This window comes from Oncorhynchus nerka, linkage group LG14 (genome assembly GCF_034236695.1).
Source record: "Oncorhynchus nerka isolate Pitt River linkage group LG14, Oner_Uvic_2.0, whole genome shotgun sequence".
NCBI lineage: Eukaryota > Metazoa > Chordata > Actinopteri > Salmoniformes > Salmonidae > Oncorhynchus > Oncorhynchus nerka.
Window position 1 is genome coordinate 89,691,350 of NC_088409.1, and position 22,500 is coordinate 89,713,849.

Sequence of the window (22,500 nt, forward strand, 5' to 3'; positions counted from 1 at the left end):
CACACACACACACACACACACACACACACACACACACACACACACACACACACACACACACACACACACACACACACACACACTGACCCAGTTGATGTTGCCAGTGGTAGATGTCTCCATGGAACAGAATGACATCCTTTCTTCTGCCTGTCCTGGTTCTGTGTGTGTTTGGGGTCGGAGTTTACATTTCCATCCTCATTAGTCATCATCTCTTTGAAACAAACATGCTGAGCTATTCCTTATGGGATTGTGTGTGTGTGTGTGTGTGTGTGTGTGTGTGTGTACCAGCTATCCCTTTAGAGATGTGTGATACTTTAAAGCAGTTTTTTCCTGGATTCTCTTCTCTTGTATAAGAATCTCCCCACAGCAGAGTGTGTGTAGTACACCTGAGTGTGTGTAGAATACCTGAGTGTGTAGAATACCTGAGTGTGTGTAGAATACCTGAGTGTGTGTAGAATACCTGAGTGTGTAGAATACCTGAGTGTGTGTGGAATACGTGAGTGTGTAGAATACCCGAGTGTGTGTAGAATACCTGAGTGTGTGTAGAATACCTGAGTGTGTGTAGAATACCTGAGTGTGTGTAGAATACCTGAGTGTGTGTAGAATACCCGAGTGTGTGTAGAATACCTGAGTGTGTGTAGAATACCTGAGTGTGTGCGATTGTGTGTTTCGTCTTGTTCTAACAGATTGTTATAATGGATGCATGAGATGTAGAGACGTTTGTCAAGGAGTAGGGAGAAGAAAGTCATAACTTCTCCCTGAGCCGGCCTGTTTCCTGGCCTGTCTCCTGGCCTGTCTCCTGGCCTGTCTCCTGGGCTGTCTCCTGGGCTGTCTCCTGGGCTGTCTCCTGGCCTGTCTCCTGGCCTGTCTCCTGGGCTGTCTCCTGGCCTGTCTCCTGGGCTGTCTCCTGGCCTGTCTCCTGGCCTGTCTCCTGGCCTGTCTCCTGGGCTGTCTCCTGGCCTGTCTCCTGGGCTGTCTCCTGGCCTGTCTCCTGGCCTGTCTCCTGGCCTGTCTCCTGGGCTGTCTCCTGGCCTTGCTCCTGGCCTGTCTCCTGGGCTGTCTCCTGGCCTGTCTCCTGGCCTGTCTCCTGGGCTGTCTCCTGGGCTGTCTCCTGGCCTTGCTCCTGGACTGTCTCCTGGGCTGTCTCCTGGCCTGTCTCCTGGGCTGTCTCATGGCCTGTCTCCTGGCCTGTCTCCTGGGCTGTCTCCTGGGCTGTCTCCTGGGCTGTCTCCTGGCCTGTCCCCTGGGCTGTCTCCTGGCCTGTCTCCTGGCCTGTCTCCTGGGTTGTCTCCTACTCTGTGCCTGGGTGGAGTTTACATCAGCTGCCACTAGATGGCCATCTGAGAAAGAGGGAAATGAATCTTGTCACTGAGGTGTGAGTAGTGTGTCACTGTTTAGTATTTCTGCATAGAGAGCAGTGCTTTTCTCCTCTGGCTGATTGTGTCTTGACCTGCTGAATTAGACTGTGTCTCATTTTACAACAGATTAACAGATCTCTCTCTCTCTCTCTCTCCCCTCTCTCTCTCTCTCTCTCTCTCTCCCCCTCTCTCTCTCTCTCTGTCTCTCTCTCTGTCTCTCTCTCTCTCTCCCTCTCTCTCTCTCTCTCCTCTCTCTCTCTCTCTCTCTCTCTCTCTCTCTGTCTCTGTCTCTGTCTCTGTCTCTCTCTCTCTCCCTCTCTCTCTCTCTCTCTCTCTGTCTCTCTCTCTGTCTCTCTCTCTCTCTGTCTCTCTCTCTCTCTGTCTCTCTCTCTGTCTCTCTCTCTCTCCCCTCTCTCTCTCTCTCTCTCTCTCTCTCTCTGTCTCTCTCTCTGTCTCTTTCTCTCTGTCTCTCTCTCTCTGTCTCTCCAACTCTCTCCCTCTCTCTCTCTCTCTCTCTCTCTCTCTCTCTCTCTCTCTCTGTCTCTCAATTCAATTCAATTCAAGGGACTTTATTGGCATGGGAAACATGTGTTAACATTGCCAAAGCAAGTGAGGTAGATAATATACAAAAGTGAAATAAACAATAAAAATTAACAGTAAACATTACACATACAGAAGTTTCAAAACAATAAAGACATTACAAATGTCATATTATATATATATATATATATATATATATATATATACAGTGTTGTAACAATGTACAAATAGTTAAAGCACACAAGGGAAAATAAATAAGCATAAATATGGGTTGTATTTACAATGGTGTTTGTTCTTCACTGGTTGACCTTTTCTTGTGGCAACAGGTCACAAATCTTGCTGCTGTGATGGCACACTGTGGTATTTCACCCAGTAGATATGGGAGTTTATCAAAATTGGGTTTGTTTTTGAATTCTCTGTGGATCTGTGTAATCTGAGGGAAATATGTGTCTCTAATATGGTTATATATTGGGCAGGAGGTTAGGAAGTGCAGCTCAGTTTCCACCTCACCTTGTGGGCAGTGTGCACATAGCCTGTCTTCTCTTGAGAGCCATGTCTGTCTACGGCAGCCTTTCTCAATAGCAAGACTATGCTCACTGAGTCTGTACATAGTCAAAGCTTTCCTTAAGTTTGGGTCAGTCACAGTGGACAGGTATTCTGCCACTGTGTACTGGGGTTCTGTGGGGTGTGTTTGTGTTGTTTAGGGGACTCAAATGAGCATTCTAGTTTGCTCTGTTGTTTTGTTAATTCTTTCCAATCTCTCTCTCTCTCTCTCTCTCTCTCTCTCCCTTTCTCTCTTTCTTGTGTCAAGTAATTATCTTTTTGTTTTCTCTTTACATATAGAATGTAAAGTGTTGTAACAATGTACAAATTGGTAAGTACACAAGGGAAAATAAATAAGCATAAATACGGGTTGTATTTACACTGGTGTTTGTTCTTCACTGGTTGCCCTTTTTTATTTTTTTATTTTTATTTATTTTACCTTTATTTAACTAGGCAAGTCAGTTAAGAACAAATTCTTATTTTCAATGACGGCCTAGGAACAGTAGGTTAACTGCCTGTTCAGGGGCAGAACGACAGATTTGTACCTTGTCAGCTCGGGGATCCAATGTAGCATTTAACCCAGTAGATATGGGAGTTTATCAGAATTGGGTTTATGGATCTGTGTAATCTGAGGGAAATATGTGTATCTAATATGGTCACACATTTGGCAGGAGGTTAGGAAGTGCAGCTCAGTTTCCACCTCATTTTGTGGGTAGTGTGCACATAGCCCGTCTTCTCTTGAGAGCCAGGTCTGCCCACGGCTGTCTTTCTCAATAGCAAGGCTATGCTCATTGAGTCTGTACATAGTCAAATCAAATCAAATCAAATGTATTTATATAGCCCTTCTTACATCAGCTGATATCTCAAAGTGCTGTACAGAAACCCAGCCTAAAACCCCAAACAGCAAGCAATGCAGGTGTAGAAGCACAGGTGTAGTCAAAGCTTTCCTTAAGTTTGGGTCAGTCACAGTGGTCAGGTATTCTGCCGCTGTTTACTCTCTGTTTAGGGCCAAATAGCATTCTAGTTTGCTCTGTTATTTTGTTAATTCTTTCCAATGTGTCAAGTACTTATCTTTTTGTTTTCTCATGATTTGGTTGAGTCTAATTGTGTTACTGTTCTCTCCCTCTCCCCCCTCTCTCTTTCTCTCTTTCTCTCTCTCTCTCTCTCTCTCTCTCTCTCTCTCTATCTATCTCTCCCCCACCCCTCTCTATTTATTTGTCTAAGCCTCAGCCTGTCTCTGTATTTCATTATTTTCTTTACAGTTTTCCGACCATTGTAGAAGGTCAGGGTTGCTTTTCTATATAGTGTGTGTGTGGTGTGTGTGTGTGTATGTGTGTGTGTTATGCGGTGCCTCATAACGTGGAATTTGTTGATGTAAGTGTTCTGTAATTTTTGCTGCCATAGCAACCATTATGACTGAGCTACTGAAACACACACGCACACACACGCACACACACACACACACACACACACACACACACACACACACACACACACACACACACACACACACACACACACACACACACACACACACACACACACACACACACACACATACACACACACACACACACACACACACACACACACACACACAGAGAGGCTTGTAAGTTGACCTGGAGCCAGTGGGTTTGGCGACGAGTATGAAGTGAGGGCCAGCCAACGAAGAGCATACAGGTCGCAGTGGTGGGTAGTATATGGGGCTTTGGTGACAAAACGGATGGCACTGTGATAGACTGCATCCAAATTGTTGAGTAGAGTGTTGGAGGCTATTTTGTAAATGACATCGCCGAAGTCGAGGATCGGTAGGATGGTCACATTTGCGAGGGTATGTTTGGCAGCCTGAGTGAAGGATGCTTTGTTGCGAAATAGGAAGCCAATTCTAGATTTAATTTTGGATTGGAGATGCTTAATGTGAGTCTGGAAGGAGAGTTTACAGTCGAAGCAGACACCTAGGTATTTGTAGTTGTCCACATATTTTAACCATCCAGAGTAGTGATGCTGCACGGCGGGCAGGTGCGGGCAGCGATCGGTTGAAGAGCATGCATTTAGTTTTACTTGCATTTAAGAGCAGTTGGAGGCCACGGAAGGAGAGTTGTAATGGCATTGAAGCTCGTCTGGAGGTTAGTTAACACAGTGTCCAAAGAAGGGCCAGATGTATACAGAATGGTGTCGTCTGCGTAGTGGTGGATCAGCGCATCACCAGCAGCAAGAGCGACATCATTGATGTATACAGAGAAGAGAGTCGGCCCAAGAATTGAACCCTTCGGCTCCCCCATAGAGACTGCCAGAGGTCCGGACTCTAATCTCTAATCTTTGGGAATCTCAGACGATACGAAAGAGAGGTTGAACAGGCTAGTAAATAGGGGTTGCAACAATTGTGGCAGATAATTTTAGAAAGAGGGGGTCCAGATTGTCTAGCCCAGCTGATTTTTAGGGGTCCAGATTTTGCAGCTCTTTCAGAACATCAGCTATCTGGATTTGAGTGAAGGAGAAATGGGGGAGGCTGTGTTGTTGTTGTCGTATCTTTGGCTATGCCGGATTAAGTAATATGACATGCTATTCTATAAAATAATTTATCCGTATTTAATATTACCTGATTGAGCTAATCATGTAAATGTAATTAACTAGAGAGTCGGGGCATCAAATACGAACGAACAAAATAATATTTATAGAGCTGTTATCTTCCGAATAAACTCTTAAAGACCTCAATAGCAGTCAATATTAATCGTCATCTTAATTCTGTCTCATCTGAAAGTTGTAAATTATTGGTTATCTGCACGAACCGAGGCTAACAAGTTGAATCAGCAATACAAAATTGGGTTTAATGATTTATTTACTAAATACCTAACTAATCACACAGAATTACACATACACACAATTAATCATAACTTGATAACAAATTACTTCATAAAGGAAAACGTCCCTAGTTGGCGGAACAGATATGACAGCTTGTTACACTAAAGAAAAGGGGCTGGGTTTGAGTGAAAGAGCTGGAAGACTGAGGAACAAAGGGCGACGCTGTGCTATCGTAAATACAATCTTATGCATTCTAAATTACCGTCCATTTGGAAAAGGAAAATGCAATAAATATTTACTCTGAGCTGCGCTTCGGTAGGTTGGTGGTAGATGGAAGGCCGTGTTGCCCAACCGAGTCCTTTGTCCTTTCAAGAATGTCTCTGCTGGTAAATTGGATACGTCGTGGTAACATCGTTGTGTGGTAGATGGGATACTCTGTCTGTTCCTTCCTAACCTGCGTTTGCAGCTGCTGTTGCTAACTCAACGGCTAGGAGGTATCACTTCTGTAGTGAATAAGAGTTCAAAGTTCATAACATTCGCAACCAAAGCTTACGCTGATGTTGGCTTCGTTCTGTAGTTATTATCTGAACCATTCTGACATCGGACCGTCGTCCTCACATCCTCGGAACAGGAGATTATATCGTCGTCAAGGCTTTATAAAGGAAGAGAGAGGAGGGAGTGTTTGAAAAGTGTTATAGCCCATGTCCCTTCACAGGGGCGGGCCACTGATTGAGCAGAGCCCTCCCTACCTTATGAAAACCCAAATCTCACACTTTAGAAGCTAAAATCACATTTTATCCCATCACGAATAATTTCATATTCAAACATTTAAATTGAACAACAATTCCATGTGAATCCGATAACTCTGATGTGTAGACTTTCCACTATAGAGTTTATGTCATCTTATCATTGATGAGAATGTCTCAGATGACAACCGAACTGACATCATATTCATTAAGTACCACCGCATATGTTCAATTGGTCGGATTACCAGAATATAGTTAATTTCCCCCCACCTTCTGATGTTCCCAGCCAGAATCTCTATGTTAACCAAGGGTTTTGCAAATGTAACATCAGTAGGGTAGAGAGAGGAAAAAGGGGGGAAGATGTATTTATGACTGTCATAAACCTACCCCCCAGGCCAATGTCATGATATTGTATTTGTTGAAATGCTTTGCTTTATTCTTGGCCAGGTCGCAGTTGTAAATGAGAACTTGTTCTCAACTAGACTACCTGGTTAAATAAAATAAAGGTGAAATAAATAAAATAAAATGAATAAAAAATCAACATGTATTGATCACATCTTTACTAATGCTGTAGATATTTGCTTTAAAGCAGTATCCAAATCGAAAGAATGCAGTGGTCACAATATAGTAGCCATATCAAGGAGAAACAAAGACTGGGCCTAATATAGTGTGTAAGAGGTCAAAACAAGAGGTTTTGAAGTGACTCATATGTTGATGATGTAAAGAATATCTGCTGGTCTGTGGTGTGTAATGAGGAGCAACCAGATGCTGCTGGTCTGTGGTGTGTAATGAGGAGCAACCAGATGCTGCTGGTCTGTGGTGTGTAATGAGGAGCAACCAGATGCTGCTGGTCTGTGGTGTGTAATGAGGAGCAACCAGATGCTGCTGGTCTGTGATGCTGTGGTCTGTAAATGAGGAGCAACCAGATGCTGCTGGTCTGTGGTGTGTAATGAGGAGCAACCAGATGCTGCTGGTCTGTGGTGTGTAATGAGGAGCAACCAGATGCTGCTGGTCTGTGGTGTGTAATGAGGAGCAACCAGATGCTGCTGGTCTGTGGTGTGTAATGAGGAGCAACCAGATGCTGGTCTGGTCTGTGCTGCTGGTCTGTGTAATGAGGAGCAACCAGATGCTGCTGGTCTGTGGTGTGTAATGAGGAGCAACCAGATGCTGCTGGTCTGTGGTGTGTAATGAGGAGCAACCAGAAGCTGCTGGTCTGTGGTGTGTAATGAGGAGCAACCAGATGCTGCTGGTCTGTGGTGTGTAATGAGGAGCAACCAGATGCTGCTGGTCTGTGGTGTGTAATGAGGAGCAACCAGATGCTGCACTTGACACGTTTATGAAACTACTTCTTCCAGTTATTAATAAGCTTATAAAAACTTTGAAATCCCATTGGATTGATGAGGAATTGAATATTTTTGTGGTTGAGTGGGATGAGGCAAACGTACTGCAAATTAAGAAATCATGTGACTAAACTAAATAAAACAAACTACACTATGAAAGAAAGAATAAATTCATTAAAAATCCTACAATGTGATTTTCTGGATTTTTTTTCTAATTTTGTCTGTCATAAAGTGAAGTGTACCTATGATGAAAATTAGGCTTCTCTCATCTTTTTAAGTGGGAGAACTTGCACAATTGGTGGCTGACTAAATATTTTTTTGCCCCACTGTATATCGGATCAAATTATGAAAGACAATAATTGTACTTTTGAATTCCCGTAAAGTCAGTGTGGAAGAGGTGAAACAATTATTGTTGTCTATCAACAATGACAAGCCACCAGGGTCTGACAATCTGGATGGAAAATTGCTGAGGATAATAGCGGACGATATTGCCAATCCTATTTGCCACATCTTCAATTTAAGCCTACTAGAGAGCTTGTGCCCTCAGGCCTGGAGGGAAGCTAAAGTCATTTCTCTACCCAATAATTGTAAAGCTCCCTTTACTGGCTCAAATGGCTGACCAATCAGCCTGTTACCAACATTTAGTAAACTTCTGGAAATAATTGTGTTTGACAAGATACAATGCTATTTCACAATAAACAAATTGACAACAGAACTTCAGCATGAATATAAGGAAGGACACTCAACAAGCACAGCAATTACACAAATGACTTTCTGAGAGAAATTGATGATAAAATGATTGTGAGGGCTGTCTTGTTAGACTTTAATGCAGAATTTGACATTATCGATCATAGTCTGCTGCTGGAAAAACTTATGTGTTATGGCTTTACACCCCCTGCTATAATGTGGATAAAGAGTTGCTTTACTAACAGAACACAGATGGTTTTCTTTATTAATGGAAAACTATCAAATATAATCCAGTTAGAATCAGGAATTCCCCAGGGCAGCTGTTTAGGCCCCTTGCTTTTTATTTTATTTTTTACAAACGACATGCCACTGACTTTGAGTAAAGCCAGAGTGTCTGTGTATGCGGATGACTCAACATGATATATGTCAGCTACTACAGTGACTGAAATGACTGCAACACTCAACAAAGAGCTGCAGTTAGTTTCAGAGTGGGTGAAAAGGAAAAAGTTATCCCTAAATATTTCTAAAACTAAAAGCATTGTATTTGGAACAAAACACTCACTGAACCCTAAACCTCAACTAAATCTTGTAAAAAATCATGTGTAAATTGAGCAAGTTGACATGACTAAACTGCTTGGAGTAACCCTAGATTGTAAACTGTCATGGTCCAAACATATCGATGCAGTTGTAGCTAAGAATGGGAGAAGTCTGTCTATAAAAAGCAATGCTCTGCCTTTTTAACAACATTATCAACAAGGCAGGTCCTACAGGCCCTAGTTTTGTCGTACCTTGACTACTGTTCAGTCGTGTGGTCAGGTGCCACAAAAAAGGAATTAGGAAAATTGCAATTGGCTCAGAACAGGGCAGCACGACTGGTCCTTGGATGTTCACAGAGAGCTAATATTAATAATATGAATGTCAATCTCTCCTGGCTGAAAGTGGAGGAGAGATTGACTTCATCACTACTTTTATTTATGAGAGGTATTTACATGTTGAATACACAGAGCTGTCTGTCTAAACTACTGGCACACAGTTTGGACAATCATGCATAACCCACAAGACATGCCACAAGAGGTCTCTTCACAGTCCCCAAGTCCAGAACAGACTATGAGAGGCGTACAGTACTACATAGAGCCATGACTACATGAAACTCTATTCCACATCAAGTAACTGACACAAGCAGTAAAATTGATTTAGAAAACAGATAAAAAAAACACCTTATGGAAATGAGGGGACATGCATACACACACACACACACACACACACACACACACACACACACACACACACACACACACACACACACACACACACACACACACACACACACACACACACACACACACACACACACACACACACACACACACACACACGATAACATGCGCACTCTACATACACATGGATTTAGTACTGTAGATATGTGGTAGTGGTGGAGTAGGGGCCTGAGGGCACACAGTGTGGTGTGAAATCTGTGAATGTATTGTAATGTTTTTAAAATTGTATAAACTGCCTTAAATTTGCTGGATCCCAGGAAGAGTAGCTTTGGCAGCAGCTAATGGGGATCCATAATAAATACACATACAAATACAACAACAAATGACCTGAGCCATAGCCTGTTCACACCGCTATCATCCAGAAGGCGAGGTCAGTACAGGTGCATCAAAGCAGGGACCGATAGACTGAAAAACAGCTTCTATCTCAAGGCCATCAGACTGTTAAACAGCCATCACTATCTCAGAGAGGCTGCTGCCTACATTGAGATCCAATCACTGGCCACTTTAATAAATGGATCACTAGTCACTTTAAACAATGCCACTTTAAATAACGCCATAATGTTTACATATCTTACATTACTCATATCACATGTATATGCTGTATTTTATACCATCTATTGCAACATGCCTATGCCGCTCGGCCATCGCTCATCCATATATTTAGAATATGTACATATTCTCATTCACCCCTTTAGATTTGTGTGTATTAGGTAGTTGTTTGGGAATTGTTAGATTACTTGTTATATATTTCTGCACTGTCGGAGCTAGAAGCACAATCATTTCGCTACACTCGCATTAACATCTGCTAACCATGTGTATGTGACCAATAACATTTTATTTGAGTTCATGCTCAGTGCTGTGCAATTGTTTTTTTGTTTTGTTTTTTTGGTGATCGCCGAGGATGGCATTTACAGTATATAGACTGTATTTCTAGTGACCAGCCTGGTCAGTTAGTGACCAGCCTGGCCAGTTAGTGACCAGCCTGGCCAGTTAGTGACCAGCCTGGCCAGTTAATGACCAGCCTGGGCAGTTAGTGACCAGCCTGGGCAGTTAGTGACCCGCCTAGCCAGTTAGTGACCAGCCTGGCCAGTTAGTGACAAGCCTGGCCAGTTAGTGACCAGCCTGGCCAGTTAGTGACCAGCCTGGCCAGTTAGTGACCAGCCTGTCAGGGAGCAAGATCTTCTTAAGGAGTTTTAATGTAGAATGGTCATGCAACAGCTATTATGGCCCTGAAGGAAAAGATGATGTGATTCCTAATCTGAAGGCAAGGTCATGTGATTCCTAATCTGAAGGCAGGGTAATGTGATTCCTAATCTGAAGGCAGGGTCATGTGATTCCTAATCTGAAGGCAGGGTCATGTGATTCCTAATCTGAAGGCAGGGTCATGTGATTCCTAATCTGAAGGCAGGGTCATGTGATTCCTAATCTGAAGGCAAGGTAATGTGATTCCTAATCTGAAGGCAGGGTCATGTGATTCCTAATCTAAAGGCAGGGTCATGTGATTCCTAATCTAAAGGCAGGGCAATGTGATTCCCCCATCAAAAGGCAGGGTAATGTGATTTCTAAACTAAAGGCAGGGTAATGTGATTCCCCCATCAAAAGGCAGGGTAATGTGATTTCCCCATCTAAAGACAGGGTATTGTGATTCCTAAACTAAAGGCAGGGTACTGTGATTTATAAACTAAAGACAGCGTAATGTGATTCCTAAATTAAAGGCAGGGTAATGGGATTCCTAAACTAAAGGCAGGGTATTGGGATTCCTAAACTAAAGGCAGGGTATTGGGATTCCTAAACTAAAGGCAGGTTATTGGGATTCCTAAACTAAAGGCAGGTTATTGGGATTCCTAAACTAAAGGCAGGGTATTGGGATTCCTAAACTAAAGACATTTTCAAACATATCAAACATCTCCAATCCAAAGTTAAATCTAGAATTGGCTTCCTATTTCGCAACAAAGCATCCTTCACTCATGCTGCCAAACATACCCTTGTAAAATTGACCATCCTACCAATCCTCGACTTTGGCGATGTCATTTACAAAATAGCCTCCAATACCCTACTCAACAAATTGGATGCAGTCTATCACAGTGCTATCCGTTTTGTCACCAAAGCCCCATATACTACCCACCATTGCGACCTGTACGCTCTCGTTGGCTGGCCCTCGCTTCATACTCGTCGCCAAACCCACTGGCTCCATGTCATCTACAAGACCCTGCTAGGTAAAGTCCCCCCTTATCTCAGCTCGCTGGTCACCATAGCATCTCCCACCTGTAGCACACGCTCCAGCAGGTATATCTCTCTAGTCACCCCCAAAACCAATTCTTTCTTTGGCCGCCTCTCCTTCCAGTTCTCTGCTGCCAATGACTGGAACGAACTACAAAAATCTCTTAAATTGGAAACACTTATCTCCCTCACTAGCTTTAAGCACCAACTGTCAGAGCATCTTACAGATTACTGCACCTGTACATAGCCCACCTATAATTTAGCCCAAACAACTACCTCTTTCCCAACTGTATTTAATTAATTTATTTATTTTGCTCCTTTGCACCCCATTATTTTTATTTCTACTTTGCACATTCTTCCATTGCAAAACTACCATTCCAGTGTTTTACTTGCTATATTGTATTTACTTTGCCACCATGGCCTTTTTTGCCTTTACCTCCCTTCTCACCTAATTTGCTCACATCGTATATAGACTTGTTTATTATTTTTTTTATTATTTTTATTATTATTATTATTATATATATATATTTTTTTTACTTTATTATTGACTGTATGTTTGTTTTACTCCATGTGTAACTCTGTGTCGTTGTATGTGTCGAACTGCTTTGCTTTATCTTGGCCAGGTCGCAATTGTAAATGAGAACTTGTTCTCAACTTGCCTACCTGGTTAAATAAAGGTGAAATAAATCAATAAATAAAAAACATTTTAACGTGATTCCTAAACTAAAGGCATTTTAATGTGATTCCTGAACTAAAGGCAGGGTAATGTGATTCCTGAACTAAAGGCAGGGTAATGTGATTCCTAAACTAAAGGCAGGGTAATGGGATTCCTAAACTAAAGGCAGGGTAATGTGATTCCTAAACTAAAGGCAGGGTAATGTGATTCCTAAACTAAAGGCAGGGTAATGTGATTCCTAAACTAAAGGCAGGGTAATGTGATTCCTAAACTATAGGCAGGTTAATGTGATTCCTAAACTAAAGGCAGGTTATTGGGATTCCGAAACTAAAGGCAGGGTAAAGTGATTTCTAAACTAAAGGCAGGGTAAAGTGATTTCTAAACTAAAGGCAGGGTATTGGGATTCCTAAACTAAAGGCAGGGTAATGCTTTGAACTGCACATTCTTCCTAGAGGATACAAACCCAGTAATATTCCTATTAGAATGGGATCCCTAATGGCCCTCCAACACAGTACATCTACATTAGTTTGGCTTAACGCTAATCATGGTTGAACTTTTTATTTTCTCTATATTTTTCTCTGCCTTCCTCTGTAGCTCAGTCGGTACAGCATGATGCTTGCAACTCCTGGATAAATGGTTCAATTCCCAGGACCACCCACACGTAAAACATTTATGCACGCCTGGATCAAAGTGTATATTATACATAATTATCTCAATCCAGTTTATTCCAGATCAATCCAGTTTAATCCAGATTAATCCAGTTTATTCCAGATTAATCCAGTTTAATCCAGTTTATTCCAGATTAATCCAGTTTAATTCAGTTGAATTCAGTTCAATAAATACAATAGACGTGTAAATATTTCCAAAGCAGAATCGTTTTTTGATTTAGTTGGTCAACTCTAATGTAAAATAGGATTCAATCTGATTCAATGATCTCTACCAGTTTCTTTCTTCCTCTCTCTGAATCCATCCTGCCCAGAATCCCCTGCTCCTCCCCTCGTCTTCATCTATTGTTTCTCTCATTCCATCTTGTTCTCTATCCTTCTTTCTCTCCTTCACCTCCTCTCCCTCTCCCTCTCCTGGCTGTGCTGTGTTACGCCCTCCCCAACATTACCTCTATTGCTAGTTTGTGTCCAGTGTTCGTGTGTGTGTGTGTGTGTGTTTGTCTGTGTGTGTGCGCGTGTGTGTGTGTATGTTGTGTGTGTGTGTTTGTGTGTGCGCGCGCGCGTGTGAGTTTGTCTGTGTGTGTGCGCGTGTGTGTGTGTTTGTCCGTGTGTGTTATGTTGAGTGTGTGTGTGTGTGCGTGTGTGTGTGTATGTTGAGTGTGCGCGTGTGCATCAGAGGTAAGGAGTTGATTGACATGGCCATACTCCTCCTACCCTGATTCCTCATTACCATACCACCTCTCTTTAATATCTCTCAGACCCTTATTCGTTCTGCCAATCTGTGGCACAACAGCTAGACCAAATATTAAAAGGAAGGATGTGTGTGTTTGTGTTTGTGTGTGTGTGTTTGTGTGTGTGTGTGTGCGCGTGCCTGCATGCCTGCGGGATTGCGTTTTTGCGTCAGGAAGGAAGCACCAAACTATGACCTGGGGAAATGTCATCCTGCGCGTACCCACACACACACACACACACACACACACACACACACACACACACACACACACACACACACACACACACACACACACACACACACACACACACACACACACACACACACACTGTTACAGTAGTGCTCTGTGGGGTGATTTCAGTAAAGAGAGTATTGGCGTGTTGACTGTGTTCATTAGGACAGAGTGTCTCCTCTTCCCTCCTCATGTCACAGTAAGTATTCCTTCTCTCTGTCTCTGTCCTCCTTCTGTCCCTACTTTCTGTCTCTGTCCTCCTCCTGTCCCCTTTCTCTCTGTCTCTGTCCTCCTCCTGTCCCCTTTCTATCTGTCTCTGTCCTCCTACTGTCCCTACTCTCTGTCTCTGTCCTCCTACTGTCCCTACTATCTGTCTCTGTCTCTGTCCTCCTCCTGTCCCTACTCTCTGTCTCTGTCCTCCTCCTGTCCCCTTTCTCTCTGTCTCTGTCCTCCTCCTGTCCCCTTTCTCTCTGTCTCTGTCCTCCTCCTGTCCCTACTCTCTGTCTCTGTCCTCCTCCTGTCCCCTTTCTCTCTGTTTCTGTCCTCCTCCTGTCCCCTTTCTCTCTGTCTCTGTCCTCCTCCTGTCCCTACTCTCTGTCTCTGTCTCTGTCCTCCTCCTGTCCCTACTCTCTGTCTCTGTCCTCCTCCTGTCCCTACTCTCTGTCTCTGTCAGTCTGTCCTCCTCATGTCCCCTTTCTCTCTGTCTCTGTCCTCCTCCTGTCCCTACTCTGTCTCTGTCCTCCTCCTGTCCCTACTCTCTGTTTCTGTCTCTGTCCTCCTCCTGTCCCTACTCTCTTTCTCTGTCTGTCTGTCTGTCCTCATCCTGTCCTGTTTCTCTCAGTCATCTGTCCTCATCTTGTCCCCTTTCTCTCTGTCTCTGTCAGTCTCTATGGTCTGGTGTGTGTGTGTGGTGTGTGTGTGTGTGTGGTGTGTGTGTGTGTGTATGGTGTAGCTGGGCTGTGGTGCTGATGGCTGGATCATGTGGAAAGTATGCCTTGTATTTTGCATTGTATTTGGAAACGGAACGTTGGTGTTAGTAGTTTGAGTGTGCAATTGATTTTCTATTGTGTCAGCTTGTATTATTGGGAGTTTGTATTTTTTATGTTAGTGTGTGTGTTTGTGTGTGTTTGTGTCCACGTGTGTGTTTGTTATTGTAAGCAGTAGGGTGTGTCAGTGTTTGCTTTCCTGTTGTTTGACTGCCCATGTTGTGTTAGGACAGAAATCCCCAAAAGGTGTGTGTGTGTGTGTGTGTGTGTGTGTGTGTGTGTGTGTGTGTGTGTGTGTGTGTGTGTGTGTGTGTGTGTGTGTGTGTAACAGCTCTTTCAGACTCTCTCTCATTTGTTCCCCTCCAGTAGGGATGATGAATGCAGCCAAATCTCTCATCCACACATGTCACGCTATGTGGGTGTGTGTGTGTGCGTGCGTGCGTGCGTGCGTGCGTGTGTGTGTGCGTGTGTGTGTGTGTGTGTGTGTGCACATGCACATTTCCAATGTTTTTTCTCAATCAAATGAATTTGCATTGAGGCCACAAAACGTTTTCAGTTTGAGCTGTTGCAGCAGTGCTATAACAATACGACAATAGTCTTGATGGCTTTGTTTCAATCGATATGATCGATTGACTGATGTAGTTGTGTAGTTTCTTTGTGTTTGTGTTTGGGACCTACTGCTGTAATACCTGCAGGGTAGCAGCTGTCCAACAACACACACACCAATAAACTACACAAATACATCAATCAATCATATTGATTGAAACAAATCCATGGAGGACCAGGGTTGAACTGTTGGGGAAACATGAGGACCAGGGTTGAACTGTTGGGGAAATATGAGGACCAGGGTTAGACTGTTGGACAACAGGAGGACCAGGGTTGAACTGTTGGGGAAACATGAGGACCAGGGTTAGACTGTTGGACAACAGGAGGACCAGGGTTAGACTGTTGGACAACAGGAGGACCAGGGTTGGATTGTTGGACAACAGGAGGACCAGGGTTAGACTGTTGGACAACAGGAGGACCAGGGTTAGACTGCTGGAGGACCAGGGTTAGACTGTTGGAGGACCAGGGTTAGACTGCTGGAGGACCAGGAGGACCAGGGTTAGACTGTTGGAGGACCAGGAGGACCAGGGTTAGACTGCTGGAGGACCAGGGTTAGACTGTTGGAGGACCAGGAGGACCAGGGTTAGACTGTTGGAGGACCAGGAGGACCAGGGTTAGACTGCTGGAGGACCAGGGTTAGACTGTTGGAGGGCCAGGAGGACCAGGGTTAGACTGCTGGAGGACCAGGAGGACCAGGGTTAGACTGCTGGAGGACCAGGGTTAGACTGCTGGAGGACCAGGGTTAGACTGTTGGAGGACCAGGAGGACAAGGGTTAGACTGCTGGAGGACCAGGGTTAGACTGCTGGAGGACCAGGGTTAGACTGTTGGAGGACCAGGAGGACCAGGGTTAGACTGCTGGAGGACCAGGGTTAGACTGTTGGAGGACCAGGAGGACCAGGATTAGACTGCTGGAGGACCAGGGTTAGACTGTTGGTGTACCAGGAGGACCAGGGTTAGACTGCTGGAGGACCAGGGTTAGACTGTTGGAGGACCAGGAGGACCAGGGTTAGACTGCTGGAGGACCAGGGTTAGACTGTTGGAGGACCAGGAGGACCAGGATTAGACTGCTGGAGGACCAGGGTTAGACTGTTGGTGTACCAGGAGGACCAGGGTTAGACTGCTGGAGGACCAGGGTTAGACTGTTGGAGGACCAGGAGGACCAGGTTTAGACTGCTGGAGGACCAGGGTTAGACTGTTGGAGGACCAGGAGGACCAGGGTTAGACTGTTGGAGGACCAGGAGGACCAGGGTTAGACTGTTAGAGGACCAGGGTTAGACTGTTGGAGGACCAGGAGGACCAGGGTTAGACTGTTGGAGGACAAGGAGGACCAGGGTTAGACTGTTGGAGGACCAGGGTTAGACTGCTGGAGGACCAGGGTTAGACTGTTGGAGGACCAGGAGGACCAGGGTTAGACTGCTGGAGGACCAGGTTTAGACTGCTGGAGGACCAGGGTTAGACTGTTGGAGGACCAGGAGGACCAGGGTTAGACTGCTGGAGGACCAGGGTTAGACTGTTGGAACCAGGATGACCAGGGTTAGACTGCTGGAGGACCAGGAGGACCAGGGTTAGACTGCTGGAGGACCAGGGTTAGACTGTTGGAGGACAAGGAGGACCAGGGTTAGACTGCTGGAGGACCAGGGTTAGACTGTTGGAGGACCAGGAGGACCAGGGTTAGACTGTTGGAGGACAAGGAGGACCAGGGTTAGACTGCTGGAGGACCAGGGTTAGACTGTTGGAGGACCAGGAGGACAGACAGACAGACAGACAGACAGACAGACAGACAGACAGACAGACAGACAGACAGACAGACAGACAGACAGACAGACAGGTTATGTCAGTTCTCTCATCAGCTTCTGGCTCCTTCGGTAGTTAATTACTTTTTTCTTTTTCTTTTTTGTGTGTGTGTGTGTGTGTGTGTGTGTGTGTGTGTGTGTGTGTGTGTGTGTGTGTGTGTGTGTGTGTGTGTGTGTGTGTGTGTGTGTGTGTGTGTGTGTGTGTGTGTGTGTGTGTGTGAGAGAGAGGAAGGGAGCTCTTGTTAATTACATTTGCACAGTTAATATTCCTTTTTCATCAGCAAATGATGTGGATCAATACTCGGGTCAGTGTTGTAGTGTATAGTTCTGGTCAGTGTTGTAGTGTGTATAGTTCTGGTCAGTGTTGTAGTGTATATAGTTCTGGTCAGTGTTGTAGTGTATAGTTCTGGTCAGTGTTGTAGTGTATAGTTCTGGTCAGTGTTGTAGTGTATAGTTCTGGTCAGTGTTGTAGTGTATAGTTCTGGTCAGTGTTGTAGTGTATAGTTCTGGTCAGTGTTGTTGTGTATAGTTCTGGTCAGTGTTGTAGTGTATAGTTCTGGTCAGTGTTGTAGTGTATAGTTCTGGTCAGTGTTGTAGTGTATATAGTTCTGGTCAGTGTTGTAGTGTATAGTTCTGGTCAGTGTTGTAGTGTATAGTTCTGGTCAGTGTTGTAGTGTATATAGTTCTGGTCAGTGTTGTAGTGTATAGTTCTGGTCAGTGTTGTAGTGTATAGTTCTGGTCAGTGTTGTAGTGTATATAGTTCTGGTCAGTGTTGTAGTGTATAGTTCTGGTCAGTGTTGTAGTGTATATAGTTCTGGTCAGTGTTGTAGTGTATAGTTCTGGTCAGTGTTGTATAGTTCTGGTATAGTTCTGGTCAGTTGTTGTATATAGTTCTGGTCAGTGTTGTAGTGTATAGTTCTGGTCAGTGTTGTAGTGTATATAGTTCTGGTCAGTGTTGTAGTGTATATAGTTCTGGTCAGTGTTGTAGTGTATATAGTTCTGGTCAGTGTTGTAGTGTATATAGTTCTGGTCAGTGTTGTAGTGTATAGTTCTGGTCAGTGTTGTAGTGTATAGTTCTGGTCAGTGTTGTAGTGTATAGTTCTGGTCAGTGTTGTAGTGTATAGTTCTGGTCAGTGTTGTTGTGTATAGTTCTGGTCAGTGTTGTAGTGTATAGTTCTGGTCAGTGTTGTAGTGTATAGTTCTGGTCAGTGTTGTAGTGTATAGTTCTGGTCAGTGTTGTAGTGTGTATAGTTCTGGTCAGTGTTGTAGTGTATATAGTTCTGGTCAGTGTTGTAGTGTAGTGTTGTAGTGTAGTTCTGGTCAGTGTTGTTGTGTATAGTTCTGGTCAGTGTTGTAGTGTATAGTTCTGGTCAGTGTTGTAGTGTATAGTTCTGGTCAGTGTTGTTGTGTATAGTTCTGGTCAGTGTTGTAGTGTATAGTTCTGGTCAGTGTTGTAGTGTATAGTTCTGGTCAGTGTTGTAGTGTATAGTTCTGGTCAGTGTTGTAGTGTATAGTTCTGGTCAGTGTTGTAGTGTATATAGTTCTGGTCAGTGTTGTAGTGTATATAGTTCTGGTCAGTGTTGTTGTGTATAGTTCTGGTCAGTGTTGTTGTGTATAGTTCTGGTCAGTGTTGTAGTGTATAGTTCTGGTCAGTGTTGTAGTGTATAGTTCTGGTCAGTGTTGTAGTGTATAGTTCTGGTCAGTGTTGTAGTGTATAGTTCTGGTCAGTGTTGTAGTGTATAGTTCTGGTCAGTGTTGTAGTGTTGTATAGTTCTGGTCAGTGTTGTAGTGTATATAGTTCTGGTCAGTGTTGTTCTAGTGTATATAGTTCTGGTCAGTGTTGTAGTGTATAGTTCTGGTCAGTGTTGTTGTGTATAGTTCTGTATATAGTCAGTGTTGTAGTGTATAGTTCTGGTCAGTGTTGTAGTGTATATAGTTCTGGTCAGTGTTGTAGTGTATAGTTCTGGTCAGTGTTGTAGTGTATAGTGTATAGTTCTGGTCAGTGTTGTAGTGTATAGTTCTGGTCAGTGTTGTAGTGTATATAGTTCTGGTCAGTGTTGTAGTGTATAGTTCTGGTCAGTGTTGTCTGTTGTTGTAGTGTATAGTTCTGGTCAGTGTTGTAGTGTATAGTTCTGGTCAGTGTTGTAGTGTATATAGTTCTGGTCAGTGTTGTAGTGTATAGTTCTGGTCAGTGTTGTAGTGTATAGTTCTGGTCAGTGTTGTAGTGTATAGTTCTGGTCAGTGTTGTAGTGTATAGTTCTGGTCAGTGTTGTAGTGTATAGTTCTGGTCAGTGTTGTAGTGTATAGTTCTGGTCAGTGTTGTAGTGTATAGTTCTGGTCAGTGTTGTAGTGTGTATAGTTCTGGTCAGTGTTGTAGTGTATATAGTTCTGGTCAGTGTTGTAGTGTATATAGTTCTGGTCAGTGTTGTTGTGTATAGTTCTGGTCAGTGTTGTAGTGTATATAGTTCTGGTCAGTGTTGTTGTGTATAGTTCTGGTCAGTGTTGTTGTGTATAGTTCTGGTCAGTGTTGTAGTGTATATAGTTCTGGTCAGTGTTGTAGTGTATAGTTCTGGTCAGTGTTGTAGTTTATAGTTCTGGTCAGTGTTGTAGTGTATAGTTCTGGTCAGTGTTGTAGTGTTCTGTCAGTGTTGTAGTGTATATAGTTCTGGTCAGTGTTGTAGTGTATAGTTCTGGTCAGTGTTGTAGTGTATATAGTTCTGGTCAGTGTTGTAGTGTATATAGTTCTGGTCAGTGTTGTAGTGTATAGTTCTGGTCAGTGTTGTAGTGTATATAGTTCTGGTCAGTGTTGTAGTGTATAGTTCTGGTCAGTGTTGTAGTGTATATAGTTCTGGTCAGTGTTGTAGTGTATATAGTTCTGGTCAGTGTTGTAGTGTATATAGTTCTGGTCAGTGTTGTTGTGTATAGTTCTGGTCAGTGTTGTAGTGTATATAGTTCTGGTCAGTGTTGTTGTGTATAGTTCTGGTCAGTGTTGTTGTGTATAGTTCTGGTCAGTGTTGTAGTGTATATAGTTCTGGTCAGTGTTGTAGTGTATAGTTCTGGTCAGTGTTGTAGTTTATAGTTCTGGTCAGTGTTGTAGTGTATATAGTTCTGGTCAGTGTTGTAGTGTGTATAGTTCTGGTCAGTGTTGTAGTGTATATAGTTCTGGTCAGTGTTGTAGTGTATATAGTTCTGGTCAGTGTTGTAGTGTATATAGTTCTGGTCAGTGTTGTAGTGTATATAGTTCTGGTCAGTGTTGTAGTGTATAGTTCTGGTCAGTGTTGTCAGTGTTCTGGTCAGTGTTGTAGTGTATAGTTCTGGTCAGTGTTGTAGTGTATATAGTTCTGGTCAGTGTTGTAGTGTATATAGTTCTGGTCAGTGTTGTAGTGTATAGTTCTGGTCAGTGTTGTAGTGTATAGTTCTGGTCAGTGTTGTAGTGTATAGTTCTGGTCAGTGTTGTAGTGTATATAGTTCTATTCAGTGTTGTAGTGTATAGTTCTGGTCAGTGTTGTAGTGTATAGTTCTGGTCAGTGTTGTAGTGTATATAGTTCTGGTCAGTGTTGTTGTGTATAGTTCTGGTCAGTGTTGTAGTGTATATAGTTCTGGTCAGTGTTGTAGTTTATAGTTCTGGTCAGTGTTGTAATGTATATAGTTCTGGTCAGTGTTGTAGTGTATAGTTCTGGTCAGTGTTGTAGTGTATAGTTCTGGTCAGTGTTGTAGTGTCTGGTAGTTCTGGTCAGTGTTGTAGTGTATAGTTCTGGTCAGTGTTGTAGTGTATAGTTCTGGTCAGTGTTGTAGTGTATAGTTCTGGTCAGTGTTGTAGTGTATATAGTTCTGGTCAGTGTTGTAGTGTATAGTTCTGGTCAGTGTTGTAGTGTATATAGTTCTGGTCAGTGTTGTAGTTTATAGTTCTGGTCAGTGTTGTAATGTATATAGTTCTGGTCAGTGTTGTAGTGTATAGTTCTGGTCAGTGTTGTAGTGTATATAGTTCTGGTCAGTGTTGTAGTGTATAGTTCTGGTCAGTGTTGTAGTGTATAGTTCTGGTCAGTGTTGTAGTGTATAGTTCTGGTCAGTGTTGTAGTGTATATAGTTCTGGTCAGTGTTGTAGTGTATAGTTCTGGTCAGTGTTGTAGTGTATAGTTCTGGTCAGTGTTGTAGTGTATATAGTTCTGGTCAGTGTTGTAGTGTATATAGTTCTGGTCAGTGTTGTAGTGTATAGTTCTGGTCAGTGTTGTAGTGTATAGTTCTGGTCAGTGTTGTAGTGTATAGTTCTGGTCAGTGTTGTAGTGTATAGTTCTGGTCAGTGTTGTATAGTGTATAGTTCTGGTCAACTAATGACAACAAGATAACTAATGTAAAACATCCTGTGTCTGTAAAACCTACATAGATTCAGATGTTTTGTGAAAGAGCACAGTTTGACAGATATGGCTCATAGAAATCACAACCAGATGGATATTTTTTATTTTTTTATTTTACCTTTATTTAACCAGGCAAGTCAGTTAAAGAACAAATTCTTATTTTCAATGATGGCCTAGGAACAGTGTGTTAACTGCCTGTTCAGGGGCAGAACGACAGATTTGTACCTTGTCAGCTCAGGGGTTTGAACTTGCAACCTTTCAGTTACTAGTCCAACACTCTAACCACTAGGCTACCCTGCCGACATCAGCAAGTTGAGGGTAGCCGAATGACTAGACTAAAAACAAACAAAATACAACTATTGTAAAATAGGCTGTGTCCATGAAATATATATAGTATTGAAAATATATGTAGTATGTTTAGTATGTATAGTATTTATAAGCTGGATGTAGAGTGCTGTTGTTCACCAGTTTACCACACTTGGTGGAGGTGTGGTAGAGTTGGAGGGTAAAATAGGAAATATATCATATCTTTATGTATTTATATGTATGTGTATATGTATTTATATATATGTGTATATGTATTTATATATATGTGTATATGTATTTATATATATGTGTATATGTATTTATATATATGTGTATATGTATTTATATATATGTGTATATGTATTTATATATATGTGTATATGTATTTATATATATGTGTATGTGTATTTATATATATGTGTATGTGTATTTATATATATGTGTATATGTATTTATATATATGTGTATGTGTATTTATATATATGTGTATATGTATTTATATATATGTGTATATGTATTTATATGTGTATATGTATTTATATATATGTATTTATATATATATGTGTATGTGTATTTATATATATGTGTATATGTATTTATATATATATATGTGTATGTGTATTTATATATATGT

The 22,500-nt window shown here is 42.7% G+C and overlaps 1 protein-coding gene across 1 annotated transcript in view; it reads left to right on the forward strand.

The window, feature by feature from the left end:
* Positions 1-4,670: 4,670 nt before the first annotated feature.
* Positions 4,671-22,500, forward strand: part of LOC115126401 (cGMP-dependent 3',5'-cyclic phosphodiesterase-like) — a 233,582-nt gene continuing 215,752 nt past the window's right edge. The window contains exon 1 of the mRNA XM_065027226.1: positions 4,671-4,737. Within this exon, the coding sequence (XP_064883298.1) occupies positions 4,671-4,737 (67 nt within the window). The remainder of the gene's footprint in view (positions 4,738-22,500) is intronic.